Consider the following 20,634-nt stretch of genomic DNA (forward strand, 5'->3'; position numbering starts at 1 on the left):
ATACAAACGTGAGAGTTAAGATCCGCAAAATTTGCGAAACATCTACCACCACGTTGTTGCGGTCCGCTGTCTCCAAGCACGTATACGACGACCCAAAACAATCCAGCGAGGACATGTTGAGCCAGAAACTCCGTTTCCATGCCGGGATGATGAAGCTGGACCTGAATGGCAGTATCGGACGATACCTCTCGCTCCAGGTGCGGATAGGTGATCCCAGTGACTGTTTACCAGTCGAGAATCTGCGTATCCCTTGCTTCCCTTTTTACAAAGATGGTGAGATTGCCTCTTCGACCATGGAACAAGAGAAGGAATCTGTTCCCAATGTTATAACTCGCCTTGAGACGGAAGTGGAGGCAGATTTGAAGGCTTTGACTCACTCAAAGGGCATCTCTGAGAATCAACACCGGGTTCTTTCTCGAGATGATCTCCCAGGGATAGCTGATATGACAAAAATTCAGCCTTTCTGGAAACAGGAAGCGACGGAGAGATTGACAGACTTCCTCAACGCTAGACACGCGAAGGGCCTCAGTGGTCACGGAATCGTCAAGGATATCTGCCTATCTGTGGTTCCAGGAGTGAATACGTGGGGCGATCCGACTCTCAGTCTAGCCTGAAGCTCCAGAAATAGTGGAGCAAAAGATATCTTTGCAGGAACCGATAAGCCCGACGCCAATAACTTGAACAAACACAATACTATGTCAATTTACGAAAGGTCTAAAGGCGCACTTTTAATGCCCGGCCTCCAGTGCCACATCGTAGCAAATCAAGTTCACACTCACGTTAATAATTGGATACTGTTCATACTGTATTTATCCTGCCAATGCATATAATCTACACCCATTGCACGTTGTGTGTTTGTCCGTATGTCCTTCCCAGCTTGAATCCGAGACTAGTGCTTTCTATCGAGACCTCCCGGTCTACAGTATACTGTACCGGGGAGGACAGAAACATTCGACGAATGGGTTGTGAACGTCTTGAATGTGCATCTCCGGATGGGCAAAGAGTTTACGGGCGCATAGGATGATCTTTGAATCCACATATGTGTCCCCCGGAGAGCGAAATGATGGTTGCATTCCACACCTTGAGCTTCCAAAGGCTCAAACCAGGCAAGAAACTTCAAAACACCCTTACCATAGTAATCGAGGCATCAGCTTACTGCGTCTTTTGGGAAAGCACCTGGAAAAACTGTCTCGTCTCATGCTCTTATTTCGAACTTTGGGAGATGGCTGAGCTAGCATCCTTTAAGTGCCTCCTGAGAGCGTCGATGAGGAGCAGTTTTGACCACCACTCAAAGGACCAAACGATGCTCAATACTACGAGGTAGGGGATGAAACATGGTCTGTCGACGTTGTTACTCCTGAGCCATGTCGGGCTCTTCAAGTGTCACCACATGTCTCGGTGTCTTTTATGATCCCTGCCGTATCCGTAAACTCTGACAGGAGAACTGATTCTACGATGACCAGGCTCATCTCAATTTGATATTCTACAAACATAGAATTATGAAAAACTACATCCCACCAAAGGCCAGTGATTTTCGACACTGCCACAGTGGACACATTTTGAGGTATTCGAGGTCTAAGCGGAGGCGACTGGCGCAATGTAAAATCGCCTCATAAGCCTAACTCGATCTTGAGACGGTGAGACAGATCCTATAAGCAGGACATAAAGAAGCACCGTTCGCGCTTCAGATTGCATGCTTCAGCTCTTCGCTTCAACGGGTCTCGGTACAAAGGGCGAAATCCTTTCAATCTTCGGTCCTTGTCTCTTATAAAAGCGTCGCAGAGAAGGCATTCAGAAGCTTCGGGAGGTCTAGGCCCACAAATCGAGTCGATATCGAGGCCCTCGCTAGCAACCGAAGGCATGGAGCTGCATCATAGGCATTCAGTCTGTTTCAGAACAAGTACAAGTACGTCATAGGTGATAATCAGAAAACGCAAGACTTGTGTCGGAACAGTTATAAGAATCCACAGTAGATCAGCGCCATTTGATCTCATTCCAGCTCCACTTTATCCTCTTAAATCAACAAGATCAGCATGTTAGCGACAGAGCAAACAGCGAATGACAGCCAACAAGTCGTAACTCAGACAACAATGGCACAAGCGCAGAAGGAATATGAACAGGCGGCAAGGGATCTGAAAATTGCCATTCACCCTCTAGGCAACTATTTGAGATTCAAACAGCTTGAGCAGGACAGTGCCCAACAAGGAGAGACTTTAGAGCACATCCTTGAGGCCAGGATCAGTGAAGGGAGCGTTTCACCTGGATCGGATGCCATCGATAGATATGATGGATTCGATGCCTGCCTATTCGAAGATGAGGCTGCAGTGTTGCCCACTGATAGAACGGACTCATGGTTTGAAGAGAAGACTGGCAAGATGCGATATGCTCGCAGATTCATTCCGAGGAATATCCACTTACTACCTGGCGCGATCAGCCGAACGGAGGCTGATGTGATTTCGGAACTTCGAAGGGAGCTCAGGGAAACCCAGGAAACCAAGACGGTTGTGCAAAGCAAGCAGAAGACAACCAGTGACGGTGATCCATATACTGGGCACGATTACGATCTGAAGCGAGAGATTCATAATCTCAGTACGGCTGCTTGGTGTACAAACTTCCTAGTGTTGAGTGAAAATTTCTCAGATTCCGCCTCTGAAAAGGTTGACCGACTTTCCCCGGAACAACTGCTGCACAATTGCCCACTCAATATACGAACCTCTTCCGGTGAAACCGGGATCCTGGTCACTATCAGCAGCGTAAACAGTCTCTCTCAATATCAACCAAAACTGTTGAGCATTCCCCGATCCCAATGCGAATTACTGGACTTTAACAATGAGGCTCGAGAGGGAAGTCGGGGCAAACGAGCTTTACGAAGACTCTGGTCCGGCTTCTCGAAGAAGAGTTGTTGATATGGCAGCATGCAGATGTCCAATGGCACTCGTTATAGCCTCGTATACTGTCAAAAAGTGCAAATATAGTGAATGCATCCTGAGTGACGTGTAAAGAGCATTCAATCACAACTGTACGATAGTTTATTGCCTCCCCCAGGAAGGTCTCTGCGATGTGCATGTTTAATTTCCGCCGGAACCAAACATTATCACTGAGATTAGCTCGGTTCTCATTTCGTGAACGATGATTCGCGCATTATTTGTGCGTATATTACCTTTCTTGATCACTCTCACAAATCATGAAATGGATCATCCACGTTCATGTCCTCTAGCTACTTTCATGCTGCATGTCTGCAGGACTAGGCGTTCTGAAAGATGTCCTTTCCCGATTCTATACAACTCGGGATCATCTCCCTCGGCTTAACATATCACTTTCCTTCCTCGTCGGAACCTCGCTGGTCACCTCTCTCAACAGCATTCTTAGACTCAGATGCTCTCTTCGATGAATTCTCTATAACCATGGTGGAGCTGCTACGTCTAGCCCTGTGTGACGGTGGGCTAGGATTTCAGGGGGAATGGATCAGACAGGGAGTCAGAATCATAGTCAGATGCTGGATTCTGCCGAGTGATGCGCCTGGAAGCATGTGGAAGGCTTTCGTGCCGAGAGAAAGGGAAAGGGTGGTGAAAGGGCTGCTGAAGAATGTGAGGAGATACTGGGAACTTGAAGAGGTCGAAGGGGAAACATTGATGGCCATGAAGGCAAGTTTTGGCTATGGCAGCTATTTTTCGTCCAGCCCAGTCATGATCATCGACTAATTCTATGTTTCAACTCGTAGCCCGACGACCATCAGAGTATGCAAGAGCTTTACTCAAGTGTGCCATCACCCCCTGATCCACACTTTCAATATAGCGAGTCATTGTCCGACAGAGAGCTTTTCGACGGCTTGCAGAACTGCGAGAATCCTTTCGGCGTGAAGACGGATCTCTACAAATACCAAGTTGTGGGTTCTTATCATCATCTTAGATTTGCCTTCAAATTTGTACCCTTGCTCACAAACAGAATACAAAACAGCGATCGGTATCCAAAATGATACAAATGGAAATGCAGCCGGAAAGGCTAGTCGACCCTCTGTTTACCCCTTTAGAGGAAGCAGGAAGAAACGGGACTTACTATGTAAATATGTCAAATTGGGATATACAGCGGCATCCAGGCTGGTATGACTTACCGAGAGGTGGAATTCTGTGAGCGAATTCCTCCTGCCATGATTTGGTGGAACGCTGATCGACCCATACTGAATGTCCGTAGATGCGAACAGATGGGGACTGGAAAAACCCTAATGTGCTTATCGCTCATCACCTCCACGCTGTATCAGCCCACATTACCTCCTCCAATAAGCATCGACTTGTCCCCTGTTACCACCGATGTCGCGGAGCGTACCTACCCATTTTCAGCCAATGCGGACATACGAGCCCTTACGGGATATCCTCGCACACGAATGCATCTTACGTTCCCGTCCTTACTAGAACTCTGTGCGAACGTACTAGCTACCAACGATCCGTCGGCTAAGCACAATAAAGCTTTACCAGAGATACTCAGGCCTTTATTGGAACGAAGAACCTTTTACTGTACTTTACCAGTCGACAATGAATGTCCAAGGCAGGCTAAACAGAAAACTCATGAACAAACGGTCAAGAAGGTGTATCTCGCAAAAGGAACTCTGGTGATCGTCCCGCAAATTTTGTTCCACCAATGGCAGTCTGAGATTGAACATCATCTGGAGGAAGGTGTCCTAAGCGTATACAATGTGGAGGGGAAAGAACTACCTAGTATCGAAACATTGCTCGAATACGATGTGAGTATCGAATTCCAGCTGCTGGTGTATTGCTCAGCCGTTTATCTGACCATGTTTGATAACAGGTTGTTCTGATCGATACCTTGCGTGAGTTGAGAAGCACAATCACCACGCATCATTCCAAATGCTGACGACTTCTCGAGATCACCAGGCTTTGGAGCAGAGGAAACGCAGCATAGAAAGTCTAGGGGCTTGAAGCCTTCAATACTGCTGAAAGCCAGGTGGAAACGTATCATTTTGGGTTAGTCAATGATCCTTCATCAAGGATGGACGCACAGCTGAACATGGCAAATCTGTTTCAGACGAAGGACACACAGCTCAATCGAAGTTGACCAACTCCATGACATTCGCCAGACAACTGAGTGTCGAACGCCGGTGGCTTGTTAGTGGTAGTGAGTTGTCATCCATGCCGTATATGGACGAGTACTCATCCGTGTGGGTTGTCCAGCGCCGACACGACATCTGCAGCAGGGCGGTGAAACAGAACTGGACACAATGGAGATGTCGACGTCAAATCATCCTCTTCAACCCTCAACCTCATCTGAGAACAATGTTCACCATGACGCCCGTATGGTCCGTCGAGCATGGAACCAGCTCGAGTTAGAAGATGCATATAGAATAGGACGAATGATCGGTGGATTCCTGGCAGCTGAACCATTCAAGACAGAAGGTGGATTTGAGAGGAATGTCATTGCTCCCCTCAGAAACAAGGAGGGGCCCTCATTTGGAGCTGTCAGAAGCATGAGATATATCATGAACGGATTGATGGTGAAACATGCGTGAGTGATGCGGTCTCTTTCAGCCTTCTACGTTATATCACTACTCTGTGTATTGATCGGTTCTCAGGCCCAAGGTCATCGATCTCGAATCTGAACTGCCCCCATCAACCATCAGCAATGAATTGCTTCAATTCGATTCACTGCAGAAGATAACATACAATGTTCTCGCGGCGCTTGTAGCTAGTAACGTATATACCAGTGAGTTCTTCGTCTCCCAGATGAGATTTGACCGGACCTGACTGATGTCACCTTCATAGGTGGCGGTGAGGACATGGACTATTTTCTCCACAAGGACAACAGAGATGCCTTTCTTCAAGTGGTCGACAACCTTCATCTAGCTTGTTTCTGGTATTCTGCTCGAGACATGGGTGTACAAGGCTGTTTAGACCGGACAAAGAGCTGGCTCGACAGGCATCTCGAAGCAGACCCATATGTCCGAGAACAACTCATAGAGGCTTGTTGTCATTTACGCTCGGCGCTGGATCATCCAGGATGGGGCGAGTGGATGACCAACGGTGTCTCTATGCCCTTGACCGGTCAATCGTTACCCCCCTTGCTCAAGGAAGCTTGGTCGGATTCATTCAACACGAAACCTGATATGGTCGATGTCCATAGTTTCAACACCCTCAGAGAACTTAATCAACGCGGAAGGACGATCCAGGACTTGCATATCGCAGGGTGGGACTATAGGAACAATAAATTGGAAGAATTTCAAAAGACCATGGCCAAATATATGGAGAAGCATGCCAAGGAGCAGCAGAAACTGGCAAAAGCTAAGAACTCAAGCGCTGCAAAAGCACCGAAAGCCGCCATCAAATCCAACTCTTCCCCGGCTAAAGATCGTCCAAAGAAGAGGAAACATGGGGATATGGACGAAGTTGACGGAAGAATAGAGGAGGCGGAGCGCAATGCCGCTTTAGCTTCGATGTCCTCTACAGAAGCCGCTCCCGATATGCCTCGACCGTTGCCCAGCGTCATACACACGACCAGCAAATCTGCAAAGGCAAACTTCGTTGCGAAGACTATATTATCAGCAGACAAGGACGATAAATTTGTCATCTTTGGCGATGCCTATGAACTGGGCCATTTGACGGAGATACTAGATTTGTTAGACATCACATCGTGGGTAATGTCACATCATTCGAACATTAGACGTCGGAAAGCTGATTACATCCCTTCAACTCGATATCAGCACGTTTGTCGGAAGCGAACTGTTCACTAGAGACAGGCGTAAAGCCTTAGATGATTTCCAAAAACCTGAAATCAGGGTATGCCTGCTAGACCTCAAAGTCGGAGCAAGAGGATTGTGAGTCTCACTCGTACATATTTCGTTTCCTCGAGATCTCACCTTCTTTACTCGACAGGAACTTGGTTGTTGCCAACCGCGTGATCTTCCTGCGACCGATATGGAATCCCGATGTACAGGCGCAAGCTGTCAAGGTGAGTAATAGCATCAAACTCTATAAAGCGCACGATCCGGCTGATCGTGATGATAAAGAGGGTTCATCGAATCGGTCAAACTAGACCAACCAAGATACATATCCTGGTTACTGAGGGAACTTTTGAGGAGGATATAGCTAAGCGGTCGTCCAAAAATCGATCACAGGATGATGAGAAGCTTTATTCGAGAGCCATGATCGAGGTTGGTCCGTGTCTTGCTCGAACTTTGCTTATCTTGTTGACAATCATGACTTTTTACAGAATCCCCGCTTCGTCTACCCCGAACGCAAACAAACGGAAACATTCGCTGTGCGATTTATGCCGACCAGCGAGACACTTTCCGCTGGAGCCGTCAATGGCGTCTCTGGAGGCAGCCGATCCGGGCCATTCGAATATCCCCGTGTCCACCCTCCACCCTCTTCCACCTTTGTTCACGACGACATGCCCCACGGACATAATTCTCGCAGGGCAAGCACCCCAATGAACGAGATTAGAGAGGGAGATGCGGAAGGTAAGATCAGAAAGCGAGCCAGAGTCATGTTTGCGTGAATTGCGTTCTTTCGTAAGTTGATCGTGATCACCTTTGTGCATGGAGCTAATTAAGGATACTTGTTTCTGAAGAACACAATGTCACCATCATGACGTCGCCCTCGATCGGACAGCACCATATGAGTAGTTCATGCATTACTCTAGTGATGCGGTACTTTATCGAGATGTCCCCCAATCCCTCCTGTGCCGACCTCCTCCTTGATTGGCACATATCTATTCGTGGATCTTGATTGATACAATATACAAATCAAGTCTTGGAAGAGATTAGTTTCCTGAAGCCTGTATATCCATACAGACTCAGACCGACAGCATTTCTAGCGTATTTATACATGGAATTTGTACTCACGATGTCTAAATTCAAAGTCCATTCTTCCGCTCATCTTTGCTCTCGCCACGGTGGCATCTGGGGCATCGGCTGGGCCGCAAGCCAAGTACAAGATCGCATTGCCGGATCACACTGAACTGGACAATGCGACCGATGGAAAGGTCCTATCACTGCCCCTGAGCCTTACGAATTTGACGCTTTCATCGCGCCTATGGGCGTTGAGATGTTCAACTGGGCCGCTTTGGACTCGAATGATCATGAGAGAAAACTCTGGCAAGTGGTAGTGAGTGTTGCGCAAGTCCTTCGATGATGCCGCGAACAGAAATATGAGTCTGATCTTTGCTTCCGTAGATCACCGCATCAGCCGGATACCCCTGGGAAGGGATTTCGACCGGGATTTGAAGACGGAGAAACCGTTGGCCGAAGTAGATGACGACTTTCAAGCTGCTCAACTTTCTTCTGTTGTTGGCACCTTCAAAGACCTCGCCGGTGGTCTTGAGGTCGATAAACCAGATTTCGATCCTTGTGAGTCTAGGTCGCACCTGCAGGTTGACTTAAAGGCTAAACAGAAAATGTGATCAGAATATTACTAACATGGAAGCAACATCGATCGATCCCTGGATACTGAAATACTGATCATTGCATACGTTGGATTCTCACGACTTATGTAGAGTGTAAAATCTGTTATGGCTCGAGTGTGATGTAGACGGTTCAGAAAGGACTGGTGATTCCAGTTCTGCCTTCCAAGCACAGAAGTTGGAAGGACCATCGCCTGGTGATCTCCTGGGATAGGCAGGGTCTGGACCCAGGACGAATCTCGATAAGCTCCTTTATAGCGTAGGTGCTCTTACATGTAGAACGAGAAGCTATCCTTTCTTCTTTACAACTAGTCGAGATTCGATGGGAAGGCATATCGATAATCTGTGATCTTGACTGAGAGCATCTCTACCTATAAGAACAGCAATGGCAATCGTCCATACGTTTTGGCTCTCAGCCTCTATAGCTTTGTTCACATCATTTCTTTACCATTTTCTTCCAAATAACTAGCTACACGGGTCACCAGGCCACAAGCCTTCTTCTGCGATGACCAAATGCAAAACCCTCATTACCGTTTCCTCGAAGGATTGGTTACAGCTCGTTCAGAAGAAGTATGATATCCCTGGACTAGCAGTGGCAATTGTCGCATCCCCATCATCGGATGCAAAGACTGATAATGAAACAGCTGACCACAATTGGCAATCAGAAGTTTTGACATTTGGTAGTCGAAATTTGAATGGCGATGCCCTCACCGCAGATGTGAGAAGAGCTTAAGCGCATGTAATTCCGATGCTGATTATTGTGTATTTGCAGTCGCTCTTCCTCATAGCATCGAATACCAAGCTCTTCCTTGCCGTGAGCATCGGCATGTTGATCGACAGGGACACCATCCTCAAGACCGGACAGAAGTTGGAATGGACCAGTAAGATGATCGACGTCCTTCCTGGATGGGGCTTGGTCGAAAAAGTCGCGGAAAAGGAGGCCACAATTGAGGATCTCTTGAGTGAGACATTTCTCCTAGACGCGATAAGGGTGAAGCCGCTGACGATACATGAACCTGTCATAGCGATGAGAACAGGGGTGGGATTCCACCCATACGTGCCGTTGTAAGTGATTCGCACATCTATTCCTGTAGCAAATCTGATATTCTTCGGCTCTTGGTACATGATAGCTTCACGGACCCATCAAAGCAATTGGACATGATGTCACACCTTCCTCCTTTCAGCAAATTCCGCTCAAAATGGCAATACAACAATTATAATTACCTGATACTTGCTCACATGGTGTCCCTTGTATCGGGTCAACATTTCTCGCATTTCATGTATGACAACATCTTGAAACCATTAGGCATGACAAGTGCCCTTTTCGATGTGCTGGCAGCCGAAAAGACTGGTATCAGGACTGATGCCATAGTCCGGGTAGGTAAACACATGGAAGTAGTGTACACGGATTCTGAGGGCGATCATAAAATGAGAGGGGAGAAGAAGAATGTGGGATTTTGGACAAAAGGGACGGGAGAAGGAATATGGGGGCCAGGCGGTTTAATCATGAGCTCCAATGATGTTGTGAGTCCGTCGTTATGCTCGGAATGCTAAATCATGCTCACATATCTGAATGCTATCTAGGTTCGATGGCTAAGAGAACTTTTATCACCTACCATTATCTCCCCGCACATATTGGACAAGTGCGCCAAACCACAAATCTCAGCTGGAGGCCTCGTTCTTACGGAGACGGAAAATCTGTCTTACGGACTTGCTCTGTGGACCTCTTCTTACCGCGGGCACAAGTTGATCTTCCATTATGGCAAGCAACTTGGGCAACATTCTTTATTCGTTAGGCTACCTGAAAGCGGTATTGCAGTGGCGGTGATGAATTTAGGAGACGAGATAGGTTCTACACTTAACAAGACGATATTGTATACCATCCTCGATGACGTCCTGGGTCTGGAGACCGGAAGGTGGGAGGAGGAATTATTGATCAAGTGGATTTCGGACCAAGAAAAGGACGAAGTTGAATCCACCGACAAAGACGGGGAGTCACAAGATGAAACTGTCGATGTTGGGCTCCACGTCGAGGGTGTCTACCATCATCCCGCCTGGGGCAATCTTGAATTCCGACAATTCCCTGACAACGATGTCGACTACAGCATAAAGCGACTCTTACGAGAACAAACAAGATTACCTTGCCCTTCTTTCATAGCCGCCCTTCCAGTACGAGAAGACTCGTACCTTCTTCTTCACGGAGCAAAAGGGCGGTTCACCTGGACAGGCATACAACTGTATGACGAGCACGCGCCCACTCGGATAACGAGAGATAGTATAGTCCGGGTGTCGGGTAGCGGTCATGCGATTGTCAACACAGAGGGCATGGGAATGTTTGACGGATTCTGGACATACGATAAAGCGACTTTCAAACATCATGTTGTAGGAAGCGATCCCAAGTCCGGTGCCGAAGTATGGTTCGATCGCGTTGCTTAATCTAATGTCGAAATTTGACGATCTCTATTGTTCGTTTTGGAATTTCTTGCATGGGGTTGATGATCAACCAATTGCACGGCCTCCGGCCATCACTCTCACCTTTTCTGCGATGTATCTTATCTTGGAATTAGCAATGCAGATATTACTTATTCTGTTTCCCGATTGGTCTTCTGATTTCGCTAATCGGAGCATGTCCATTATACATCTTGACCTGTCACCAGTCTTCCCTTTCATCATCAGATCGTCTCTAGCAAACGCTTACTTAGGTGTTCGTCGCTCAGGCGGAAGGGCTCGCTAATGATCAGTAGGATATCGGCGTTAGGTTTTGGGGGATTGTTTAAGTATAATTCTTTATTAAGCTCGAGTATGATCTATAGTCATCAATAGAGATCAGCGACAACGATGAGTTACAAATGATACAGGGACGGAAGAGTCCTGTAACATATGTGCTGGGATCGATGAGATTATACGGATCCGTTAAGGGGGGAGTTTCGGTAAGGATGAAGTCTCCTTGCCACTTTCGGGGATTTCTCTGGTGATCATGAGGGCGATGAACCGGATTCCGTTTGATGTGTGTCTCGTGTATGCCTCATATCCACAGAAAAGGACAATTGCGCTTGAGCTGATCACGATTTTCAGAATAAACTCAACTACCGAATAGAAGCAACGAGCATCGAAGTCTTATACTGAGAGGAAAGTGGCGAAACTAAACTGCTTGGTAAACCTTGTAACACCTAGCCTGATGATATATCATATTTGAGGCCGATGATGCAGCGTTCTTTCTGTAGATCAAGTCTGAGTTTCGTTTCGTGAAGCGTTTTCTAACGGTGATTGAGAATGATGGCTCTCGCTCACTACGAAAAGGCATAAATACCGTTCCACGAACACCCTTTGAAGTACTTACATCATAGTAGGACCGAATGACACTGATACACCGAGGAGCCTCCTTTGTATGGAAGGGACCCTTGCACTGCAGAAGGGAGGAGCTGCTCCATGATCGCTATGACTCGATGTGAAGGCTCAAAGCAGACGACCTGTCTTGAGGATTTTTGAGTTGGTTGAATCACCCCTTCTGTCAGTGATCATTCATCATGCCATCAATAATGTCGTCTTACCTCTATTTATCCATGTTCTCGGTCATACCCTTCCTCATCTACCCATATCTTTCGCGTACCTACCTCTACCTCATTGGTCGCTCAGCTCCCAACACAGATTCCAACTCGATCCTCTCAGATAAAACCAAGACTTGGCTGGACGATATCCAAAAGTCATACGATATCCCCGGACTGGCTGTATCGATCGTCACATCGCCATCGTCCAGTCATTCTAACACCACTCAGTTCAAGCCCGCTGATCGCTTCCATTCCGAGACTTTGACATTTGGGTTTAGGAATCTGAACGGCGATCCACTCACTTCGGATGTAGGTGAAGTTTATGGTCTGGTGTACCTGTCCCTTGGGTAGATAGATACTGACTACAGTGCGTAACCACGACAGTCGCTGTTCAGCATCGGCTCAAACACGAAACTATTTGTCGCTATAAGTGTTGGACTGTTGATTGACAAGAACATCACGCTTCACAATGGCGAGACTTTAGATTGGACCACTAGAATTATCGATGTCCTTCCAAGCTGGGGTCTGGTTGACAAGCAAGCTGAAGGGGAGACAACAATTCAAGACCTTCTACGTGAGCTGTCGTTCTCCTTAGCATCCTTGGTGTATATCTGATTACGTTGGCAGTCATGAGAACAGGTGTCCCCTTTCATCCATATGCACCCAAGTAAGTTGTGATCAGGCCCTTTGTCGGATGTATCGCCCTTCGTACAGCTAACAATGATCACTAGCCATGCGGACTCCTCGAGCTTGCTGAATATGATGTCTCATCTTCCTCCGTCCAGTCACTTCCGGAACAAATGGCAATATAACAACGATAACTACCTTATCTTGGCTCATATTGTCTCCGTCCTCTCAAGGCAGCCTTTCACCGATTTCCTACAGTATAATTTCCTTGAACCTCTGGGCATGACGAGCGCGCTTTTTGACCCAATTGAGGCCAAGTGGACCGGCAAACGGTCCGATGCTATACTTCGGATAGGCAAGGGCATGGAGATAGTATCATCTAACTCCGATGGACGCCAAATCAAACTTCAAGGACAAAAGAGAAACATAGACTGGTGGACTAAAGGTAAGGGGGAGAGCATGTGGGGATCTGCTGGCTTGATCATGAGTATCAACGACGTGGTAAGTTGGTATCAACATCATCCAATACTTTTATCGAATCAACCAGCATATGAGGATAAACTGATTCCCGAGTCGTCGATAGACCCGTTGGTTGCAAGAGCTTCTCTCACCAACGCTGATTACACAATCGATCCTGGAGAAATGCGCTGAAGACCAGATATCAGCCGATAATCTCCTTCTGCCAGACACCGTCAACTGCTCCTATGGGTATGGCCAATGGACCTCCAATTACCGTGGATACAAGGTGCTCATCCATTACGGATACATGCTGGGACAACATACCTTGTTTGCAAGACTACCCGATGAGGGCATTGCGATTGGTGCGATGAATCTTGGCGATGGTATAGGTTTTCGCGTCAATCGAGCCATCGTGTATACCCTCTTAGATGAGCTGCTGGGACTAGAAAAGAAGGATTGGCAAGAAAGTATCCTGGATACCTGGGTGTTGGAGCAAGTGCAAGAGCACGCAGATCTCATCAATAAGGCTGTGGACTCTCCGCAGCAGATGGATGAAATCGATGTGCGCATCCAAGGCTCGTATCATCATCCCGCTTGGAACTCCCTTCACTTCAGAAGATTTCTCACATCATCGCACGACCTTTCTTTAGGTCAATTGTTACAAGCTCAAACGATGCTTGGCCCACCATCTTTCGTTGCCGCAATGCCAGGCCGAGAAGACTGGTACATTCTCCTCCATTCGAATGGTGCTCAGTATATTTGGACTATCATCCAGTTGCACGACGACCACAGGCTGACTGAAGTCATAGAAAATGGAATAGTCAGGGTGTTGGGAAGGGGATCGGCTGCTATCAACGAAGATGGAATGGGCATGTTTGGCGGATTCTGGTCCTTCGATTCAGCCACTTTCAAATATTATGCTGAAGGGAAGGACCCCAAAGCCGACGCCGAGGTTTGGTTTGACCGCCTTAATTCGTGAGGAAGATACCGTATACAATATCCAACTTTGCCTCTTACTATAGTCGACGTCCCGATTTATGCAGGTGGTGAGATCATGGCTGGCCTAGTATGGACTGGCTCGATGGTATGGTCTTACGTTTCCGTTCGAGGCGGTATTTCGCTGACAGGGACGAAAATCACGATTCTATGATACTTCCTTTGTTCAAGTATTGATCGATCAATTGCTCCTGATCGGACCATATCCCTAACACAGCTTTATCAATCTGTTGAGAGTTCCATTCACTCAGATACCTCTGGTCAATTGCGAAAAGCTACCTATAAAATCTCCTTCCCAGTCTAGCATTATTTTCAAGCTCAACGGGCACTCACCAAAAAGATAATCAACCAGTTCGATCATTCAGCAGATTCCAGTCACCATAATAGTCGATTTCCAAGCTTGTCATCAACGATGTTCTACCAGTGCCTTGCCTTTTTAATTATATCTTACACCGGTCTCGCCATCCCAGTTGAAGAGCTCCCTTCAGCTAACTTCAAAGTTGGTGTTCCCCTCTATACCAAATACCAGGACCACATTAACGGAGCCAAATTTGGTGCTGTGACGGTCGACGTAAACCTCAGCATGTCGAAAGCCGATCTACAAGGTAGACGAGACTTCACGTGGACCACATTCCAGCATCCTCAGCAGGCTGCTGGTGAGATCGGAGAGCCCATATGGAATATGTCTGTAAGTCGTGCGGCCAGTTCCCTCTTGGGGGTAGAATTGCCTGAATCTGATTGTGGTGTTCTGAATCCGATAGTGTTCCGCAACTGCTAAGGCGGGATTCGATGGAGTAGCGGAATTCACTCTGAAAGACGAGTATCCCTGGATCACTGCTGGTGTAAATGCTACAGGTGTGAGAGACGGTACTTCGGGTAAACAATGTCCTACGGGTCAGTGTCTAAGTCAACTCTGTGAAGGGCAAGAGCTGCCAGTAATAGACACCGTGAGTGTCGCATCAATCGAAGATATTCACCCAATGGCTGACTTTGATGGTTCTGGCAGTTCCTGCATTCGTACTAGAAGGATAGTGTTGACCTTTGTATCTGTTGTTTGTAGTTTATAGACCTAGCGTTTTCAACAAGGTTAACATTTCAATCGATACATTTGATGTCGTACTGTATGCGGAATCGAAGTGGCAGTTAGCATCTGCACCAACCTCATGGCCGAGAGTCGTTCCGGTAAAGGGTCGCAAACCTACTGGATGTGATGTCTACACGTTGAAAATTGCACGATGACGAATAGCCAGTGAGGTATAATCAATCTCACTATGGCAATCTGACTTTGACACGCAGGAGAGATTTGCCAAAGGCATGGTGGGACAATGAATCCTTTCATCAATCAGGTAGATCCTCAAGTTGATACCCCTTAGATTAATCAGCCATTTAGCGATTTCCAGTACGCAAAAAAAGCCTTGTGAGGATAAAATCTGCTTTTCTGAAAGGCTCATTCCATTTTACGAACATGCCCACCTATATACATACTCCAACTTCAACTACCACGGTCAATTCTCAATATGACGAAACTTGTCCACGCTCTGTTGCCCATCTCGATTGTCCTTCCAACTCCGGCTTTGGCTGCTGCTCCGGAGAAAGACGCGAAAGGTGAAATAGTAGCCAAAGTGAAACTCACTATACCCAAATACTCTGAATGGATCAATAGCGATGATCAGAACGATTATAAGCGGGGAGAGGATCAAGTCAACTACGGATTCACTCAGAAAGACATTGACGATGAGAAGAAGTATCAGTTTGTTTGGTCAACATTAGAGCATATTGATGACGTGCCTAAGACCTTCTTTCCTACTCCTTATTGGAATATAACTGTAATTTTCGCTCGTTCCGGAAAGTTTGGACGCTTGCTGAGCTGATGTGGGGTTGTTAGTGTGAAGTTGGAGCTGGTCAAGCATTCGATGGGGCAGCGAGTTTCACTCTAAGCGAGAAGGAGCCATGGATCAAAGTCAATGAAGCGAAGCCTTGGACTGGTGTTTCCTGCAAAGAGCCCAAATGTCTAGCTGAGGCATGTAAGGACGAGGCGGCACCTGTGATTGATACAGTGCGTATCCATATTTCGTCTTTCTGTAAGGATCTATGTTGACATCAATGGTTAGTTTCTTCCCTAGATGATCATATTCTATCCCGGTAGTTCTGGAACCGGGTTTATGATGGTGTATGAACGGAATGTGGTTGGGGACTACAATCAGCCAAATCTAAGTGCATGTGTAATGCTACGCATTGTGCGAGATACGCAACAGCACAATTACGCACCAAATACTCCTCGCTAAGCGGACCATCCGTCATTTAAATTTATAGTTTCGCCTCTCGTTTCTTCCTATCTTCGTCCTTATCTTCGCCTACAGCACCGCCCTCGACCAGTCCCCTGGCTTCCAAGCCTTTCAGATCTGCTCTCACGACACCCTCCTGAGCTGTTACAGCAATCAACACGCCATCTTTCGTGTACACTCTTCCTTGCACTACACCCCGTCCACTAGCTATATCTACACTCTGCGACTCCATTACGTGTAGGAGGGGTGCAGAGGGATCAAAGTCGTCTGGGAAGGGATAGAAGTGTATAGAGTGATCAAGCGAGGCCAGCATCCCTATTCGGGGGGTGGAGCTTTGATGTAGGCCCACCGAACGCGATGCCGTGCCAATAAATTGGAAATCTGTCATGTAAGCTATCATAGCCTACAAGATGCAAGGGTTATCAGCAAGAGCTTGATTTGTGAAACACGTGACGGACCTTGACCGTTTCCACGTCTGGCTTCTCATCGGGTCCCAGCCTAGCGTGCAGCCAGCTCATCCGGGTGTGGACGGCATCGTGGTCAGGTTCTTCATCCGTTAGAGCCTGAGATCGCTGTATCCGAGCTCGAGCGATTCCGACTGGAGATTCTCTTCGTTCCTACTCACTACAGGGTCAACTACGCTCACCAGACCTCAGAATAGAGTCACAGCGAGGTTTCCATCATCCTTCGGAGTGATCCGACTCACTTTGATATATTCCTCCAAGAACCTCCTCTTGGCCCCCTTCCATTCCTGACACTTCTGATCGAAAAACCTCTGCCAACGCTCCTCCTCCGGATAACATTCTTCCCATGGTTTAAGATTGGAAGGAAACGGATTCTGATAAGCTGCTTGCACACCATAGGATACGACTTTGGCTTTCCCCTTGTTAGCCGAGTTTTCGTCATGCGTTTGAGATAGGGCGAAACGCAGGGTATGTGAGACTTTGATGTTCCCCTCTTGCGAATGCGCATCACTTCTTGAGCCGAAATTCCCAGGTAGATCTGTAGGTGGAACAGTATAACTTGCCAAGAGTACGAAAACCTCCCTTTCACCTTGCCAAGCTCTGACCAACCTATTCGAATAGCTCTTCCCGTCCCTTAATCTCTCTACTCTATACTCTATATCCGGATTGGCATGTGCTGGTAGTAGAAAGTAGCAGTGCATGCTGTGTAGACCGAAGGGTGGTGATACCGTACGCGCTGCCGCGGCCAGAGATTGAGCGATGACTTGACCACCGAATACTCCTCTTGCCCCAGAGGGCACCCAAAGGGGTTTCGACACTGATATATCAGAAGAAGAGGCGCGAGGTACCACTCCGACCAGTTCGGATAGTCGAGCGAAAGAAGCCATTGTTGGTTGGTAGTCTTGTTGTTACGATTGGACGCTTCTCAAGCTGAATATGGTATGAGTACAAATGAGACTTGTGGACCAGTGGAGTTTTTATCCAGAATGTCTGTTTTTTCTCTTTCGTTCTACTCTCAGCGACCTGCATTCTTATGGTCGGCAATCTCATGCTCCGTATTAACCGGGTCGGGCATCGCCCTTCTCCTGCCCTTGGCGGCGATTGTCCTTATGAACGTCGACATGTTATCCGTCCAGGGTCAAAGCAGCAAAATAGCGAAAGATATCCTTCGGGATGTTCTAGGGATGGGCTAACCTCTGTTCAGTGTCCTCACGAGGATTGTAGAGCAGTGAAGCTGCATATATACAAGAGAACTAGTCGTTTATGACAGCTGTTCGCGATATGACCCAAAGGAGCTGAGGACAGGTATGGGCGACTGCCGCCCTTGGATCAACCTTGCTTGATCGCGCCCTGGGCGTTGTGTCGAAGTTGTTCCACAAGTCAAGTGAGGGACATCAGAACGCTTCGCGAAAGGATTCAGGTTCGTGTCCGATCATCACGGATACCTCGAGGTACTCAGCTCTGATACATACACGACAACCTGTGCATTTGGTCGACGCTCAAACCTCTTCCTTCGTTACAACTTCCCTCTTCTCCCTGAACGTGAACAGCATCACCAACCCACTGGCGATAATTACAGCTCCTGCAAAGAAGTACGAGTTCCTGCTTCCTGTCCAATCCTCCAACGTGCCGTCCCCGGTATTCAGTAAACCGGCTTGTATGGCCACCCCGATCACTCCCCCAACTTGGAAGACGACGTTGGCGAATGATCCGGAGATACCGGCATATGAGATGGGGAAAGCTTGGATGATGCATGTGCTATGGGTTTGGGTTATTGATCAGCCTTGTCTGTAGTTTACGACTGTCAATAGAGGGAGGCGATTAATACGATGTAATGTGGTGTGCTTGTTTTCGAATATAACCTGTTGAATGTTGAGTGCACTCACTTCGCAGAAATATAGGCTATAATCCCACCAGCGGTGCCGATGACTAACCCTGGAAAGACGTACTTCCAATAATTCGCTCCTGCGCCGCCATCGCAAAAGGCGAAGAGTAAACTACCAATCAAGCACATCACGGTACAAAGGGGAAGTACGATCTTGGGTCGTAGGACCAGAAAGGGGAATGGATGAGTCAATCCGCCGGTTATGAGAGCGGTTATACCCATAGGTAATATCTTGATACCGGTGATAACGGGTGAGATACCCAGTACGTCCTGGAAGTAGGTCGTCAATCTCAATTGGGTAGTATTGAACCATAGGTTAATGGATAGAGCCATAAAGATCAACTGGAAGATATTGGGGAAGCTCCATATTTTCTTTGGTAACAGGCCCATACCTTCATCCAGCTTCAATTCCCAGATGACGAAGATGCCGAACATCACCAGAGAGACGAGGAACGGAGCGACGAAGATGGCGAAGGACCATCCCTTGGATTCTGCTTGAGTGAAGCCGAGTATAAATAGGACCAATGCTGAGAGGAGCAGGAGTACGCCGACGAGGTCGAGACGCTTGATTTTGTCTCGGCCTGATAGGGAGGAGGCCACAGCTTTGGTCGGAGGCATGTAGATCCAGGCGAGAATTGCAAAGGGCGTTACGAGTATCCTATCGTATATGTGATGGGTTAGGATCGTCATGTCAGCTGAAAAATCGTGCTGGACACAAAATAGAGGGGACACGCACGTCACGAATCGGAAATACCACTTCCAACTGGCTAACAGGAACAGACCTGCCAAGATCTGAAAGAAGGGGAAGGGTGAGCATCAGAAGGGTGGACTCGACTAGTAAAGTCGCACAGAGAGATGAGCATACCATAGCGACAGTATCCGACAAAGCACCCGCAACCCCAAACAACGATAACTTTTTAGTCTGTTCTTCCGGATCAGGGTACATCTGGACTAATCACGCCCTCGGGATCAGCCCATCTCATACATAACCCGCCCGCAGAGATGGAAAGACAACACATGCCAATCATATTGATCGAACTGGGTATAGTCAACACAGCTGCCAATGCAGAAATGGACCTCAAGATGAAGAACGAGTATTTATCATTCAAAAACGAAATGATCAAGTTGAAGATTGCTATCCCCACGAAACCGATACTGTAAACCTTCGAAGGGGAGTAGAGGTCGGCCAGTCGGCCTGCTAAGAGAAGGGTCGACGCGAATGCGATGCTATTTGGCCAAACCAGTCATTCTAAATTAGTTGACCGATACCATATTCAAAAGATGCCTCATTGCTGATCAAGGGAAGGGAGATCACACTCACGCATAAGTCCCCAATATCCACGCTTGATCACCCACTCCTATGTTCAGCTCCCGAGCAACCTCAGCAGTCATCAACAACGAGGCTGACACGCCAGCACCGTCGATGAACATCCTGCAATTGGCAGCTTCCGTTATCAGCACGAGCATACTTCATGGGGGGGGGGGGGGGGGGGCGAAGAGGGAAATAGGGGAAGAGGAGAACAGGAGAACAGGGGAAGGGGGGAAGGTACGAGAAGGAGGGGGCAAGGTACGAGAAGTCAGACATACGACATGCAGAAACACAGGAGCAAAACATCTTTCTTCGATTTGGGTAAACTCGATAATTCCACATTGGCTCGTTCACCTTGCATATCCAACGTGAACTCGGTGTCGGCGGAGGTGGGTTTACCATTCTCATATTCGACAACGTCAGTTCCATCCGGGGCATCTACCATATCATTCTTCAACGATAGGGAAGAGGCGTTCAGATCGGCATTGGATTTGTGGTCGAGTTCCATAATACAGGATGATTTGGTTATGTAGCTTAGTAAAGGATATTGGTGTCAGATGTATCTGAGAATATTAGTAAGTCTTCATCATCCTCATGCTCTCCCATATGCCCCTTTATATACCTTTATATACCTTTATCCAGATCATCGCCC

The 20,634-nt window shown here is 47.5% G+C and overlaps 9 protein-coding genes across 9 annotated transcripts; 7 read left to right on the top strand and 2 right to left on the bottom strand.

Moving 5' to 3' along the window:
• Positions 1-113: 113 nt before the first annotated feature.
• I302_107502 (uncharacterized protein) lies at positions 114-614 on the top strand (the record flags this gene model as incomplete). The annotated part of the gene is made up of 1 exon (XM_019193366.1): positions 114-614. One exon carries the CDS (start codon positions 114-116, stop codon positions 612-614), a length of 501 nt encoding a protein of 166 aa, XP_019044843.1.
• A 1,476-nt stretch (positions 615-2,090) lies between these two features.
• Positions 2,091-2,906, top strand: I302_107503 (uncharacterized protein; the record flags this gene model as incomplete). Its single annotated transcript, XM_019193365.1, has 1 exon — positions 2,091-2,906. One exon carries the CDS (start codon positions 2,091-2,093, stop codon positions 2,904-2,906), a length of 816 nt encoding a protein of 271 aa, XP_019044842.1.
• A 354-nt stretch (positions 2,907-3,260) lies between these two features.
• I302_107504 (uncharacterized protein) lies at positions 3,261-7,506 on the top strand (the record flags this gene model as incomplete). The annotated part of the gene is made up of 14 exons (XM_019193364.2): positions 3,261-3,644; positions 3,722-3,886; positions 3,958-4,127; positions 4,192-4,738; positions 4,804-4,825; positions 4,890-4,979; positions 5,041-5,130; positions 5,187-5,517; positions 5,585-5,715; positions 5,775-6,639; positions 6,710-6,823; positions 6,882-6,957; positions 7,016-7,159; positions 7,219-7,506. 14 exons carry the CDS (start codon positions 3,261-3,263, stop codon positions 7,504-7,506), a joined length of 3,417 nt encoding a protein of 1,138 aa, XP_019044841.2.
• A 651-nt stretch (positions 7,507-8,157) lies between these two features.
• On the top strand, positions 8,158-10,845 carry I302_107505 (uncharacterized protein; the record flags this gene model as incomplete). Its single annotated transcript, XM_019193363.1, has 6 exons — positions 8,158-8,356; positions 8,895-9,127; positions 9,182-9,371; positions 9,435-9,474; positions 9,540-9,933; positions 9,994-10,845. The coding sequence occupies 6 exons, from the start codon at positions 8,158-8,160 to the stop codon at positions 10,843-10,845; spliced, it is 1,908 nt and encodes a 635-aa protein (XP_019044840.1).
• Positions 10,846-11,972: 1,127 nt separating this feature from the next.
• On the top strand, positions 11,973-14,022 carry I302_107506 (uncharacterized protein; the record flags this gene model as incomplete). The annotated part of the gene is made up of 5 exons (XM_019193362.1): positions 11,973-12,266; positions 12,342-12,531; positions 12,585-12,624; positions 12,689-13,085; positions 13,168-14,022. 5 exons carry the CDS (start codon positions 11,973-11,975, stop codon positions 14,020-14,022), a joined length of 1,776 nt encoding a protein of 591 aa, XP_019044839.1.
• A 429-nt stretch (positions 14,023-14,451) lies between these two features.
• I302_107507 (uncharacterized protein) lies at positions 14,452-15,063 on the top strand (the record flags this gene model as incomplete). Its single annotated transcript, XM_019193361.1, has 3 exons — positions 14,452-14,727; positions 14,801-14,986; positions 15,046-15,063. 3 exons carry the CDS (start codon positions 14,452-14,454, stop codon positions 15,061-15,063), a joined length of 480 nt encoding a protein of 159 aa, XP_019044838.1.
• Positions 15,064-15,556: 493 nt separating this feature from the next.
• On the top strand, positions 15,557-16,162 carry I302_107508 (uncharacterized protein; the record flags this gene model as incomplete). Its single annotated transcript, XM_019193360.1, has 3 exons — positions 15,557-15,865; positions 15,925-16,095; positions 16,151-16,162. The coding sequence occupies 3 exons, from the start codon at positions 15,557-15,559 to the stop codon at positions 16,160-16,162; spliced, it is 492 nt and encodes a 163-aa protein (XP_019044837.1).
• A 184-nt stretch (positions 16,163-16,346) lies between these two features.
• Positions 16,347-17,675, bottom strand: I302_107509 (acyl-CoA thioesterase II; the record flags this gene model as incomplete). Its single annotated transcript, XM_019193359.1, has 3 exons — positions 16,347-16,727; positions 16,783-16,941; positions 17,031-17,675. The coding sequence occupies 3 exons, from the start codon at positions 17,673-17,675 to the stop codon at positions 16,347-16,349; spliced, it is 1,185 nt and encodes a 394-aa protein (XP_019044836.1).
• Positions 17,676-18,287: 612 nt separating this feature from the next.
• Positions 18,288-20,490, bottom strand: I302_107510 (uncharacterized protein; the record flags this gene model as incomplete). Its single annotated transcript, XM_065870471.1, has 7 exons — positions 18,288-18,546; positions 18,675-19,331; positions 19,410-19,465; positions 19,539-19,624; positions 19,695-19,900; positions 19,995-20,105; positions 20,261-20,490. 7 exons carry the CDS (start codon positions 20,488-20,490, stop codon positions 18,288-18,290), a joined length of 1,605 nt encoding a protein of 534 aa, XP_065726543.1.
• Positions 20,491-20,634: the final 144 nt, after the last annotated feature.

The sequence above is a fragment of the Kwoniella bestiolae genome, chromosome 6, assembly GCF_000512585.2.
Source record: "Kwoniella bestiolae CBS 10118 chromosome 6, complete sequence".
NCBI classification, from domain to species: Eukaryota; Fungi; Basidiomycota; class Tremellomycetes; order Tremellales; family Cryptococcaceae; genus Kwoniella; species Kwoniella bestiolae.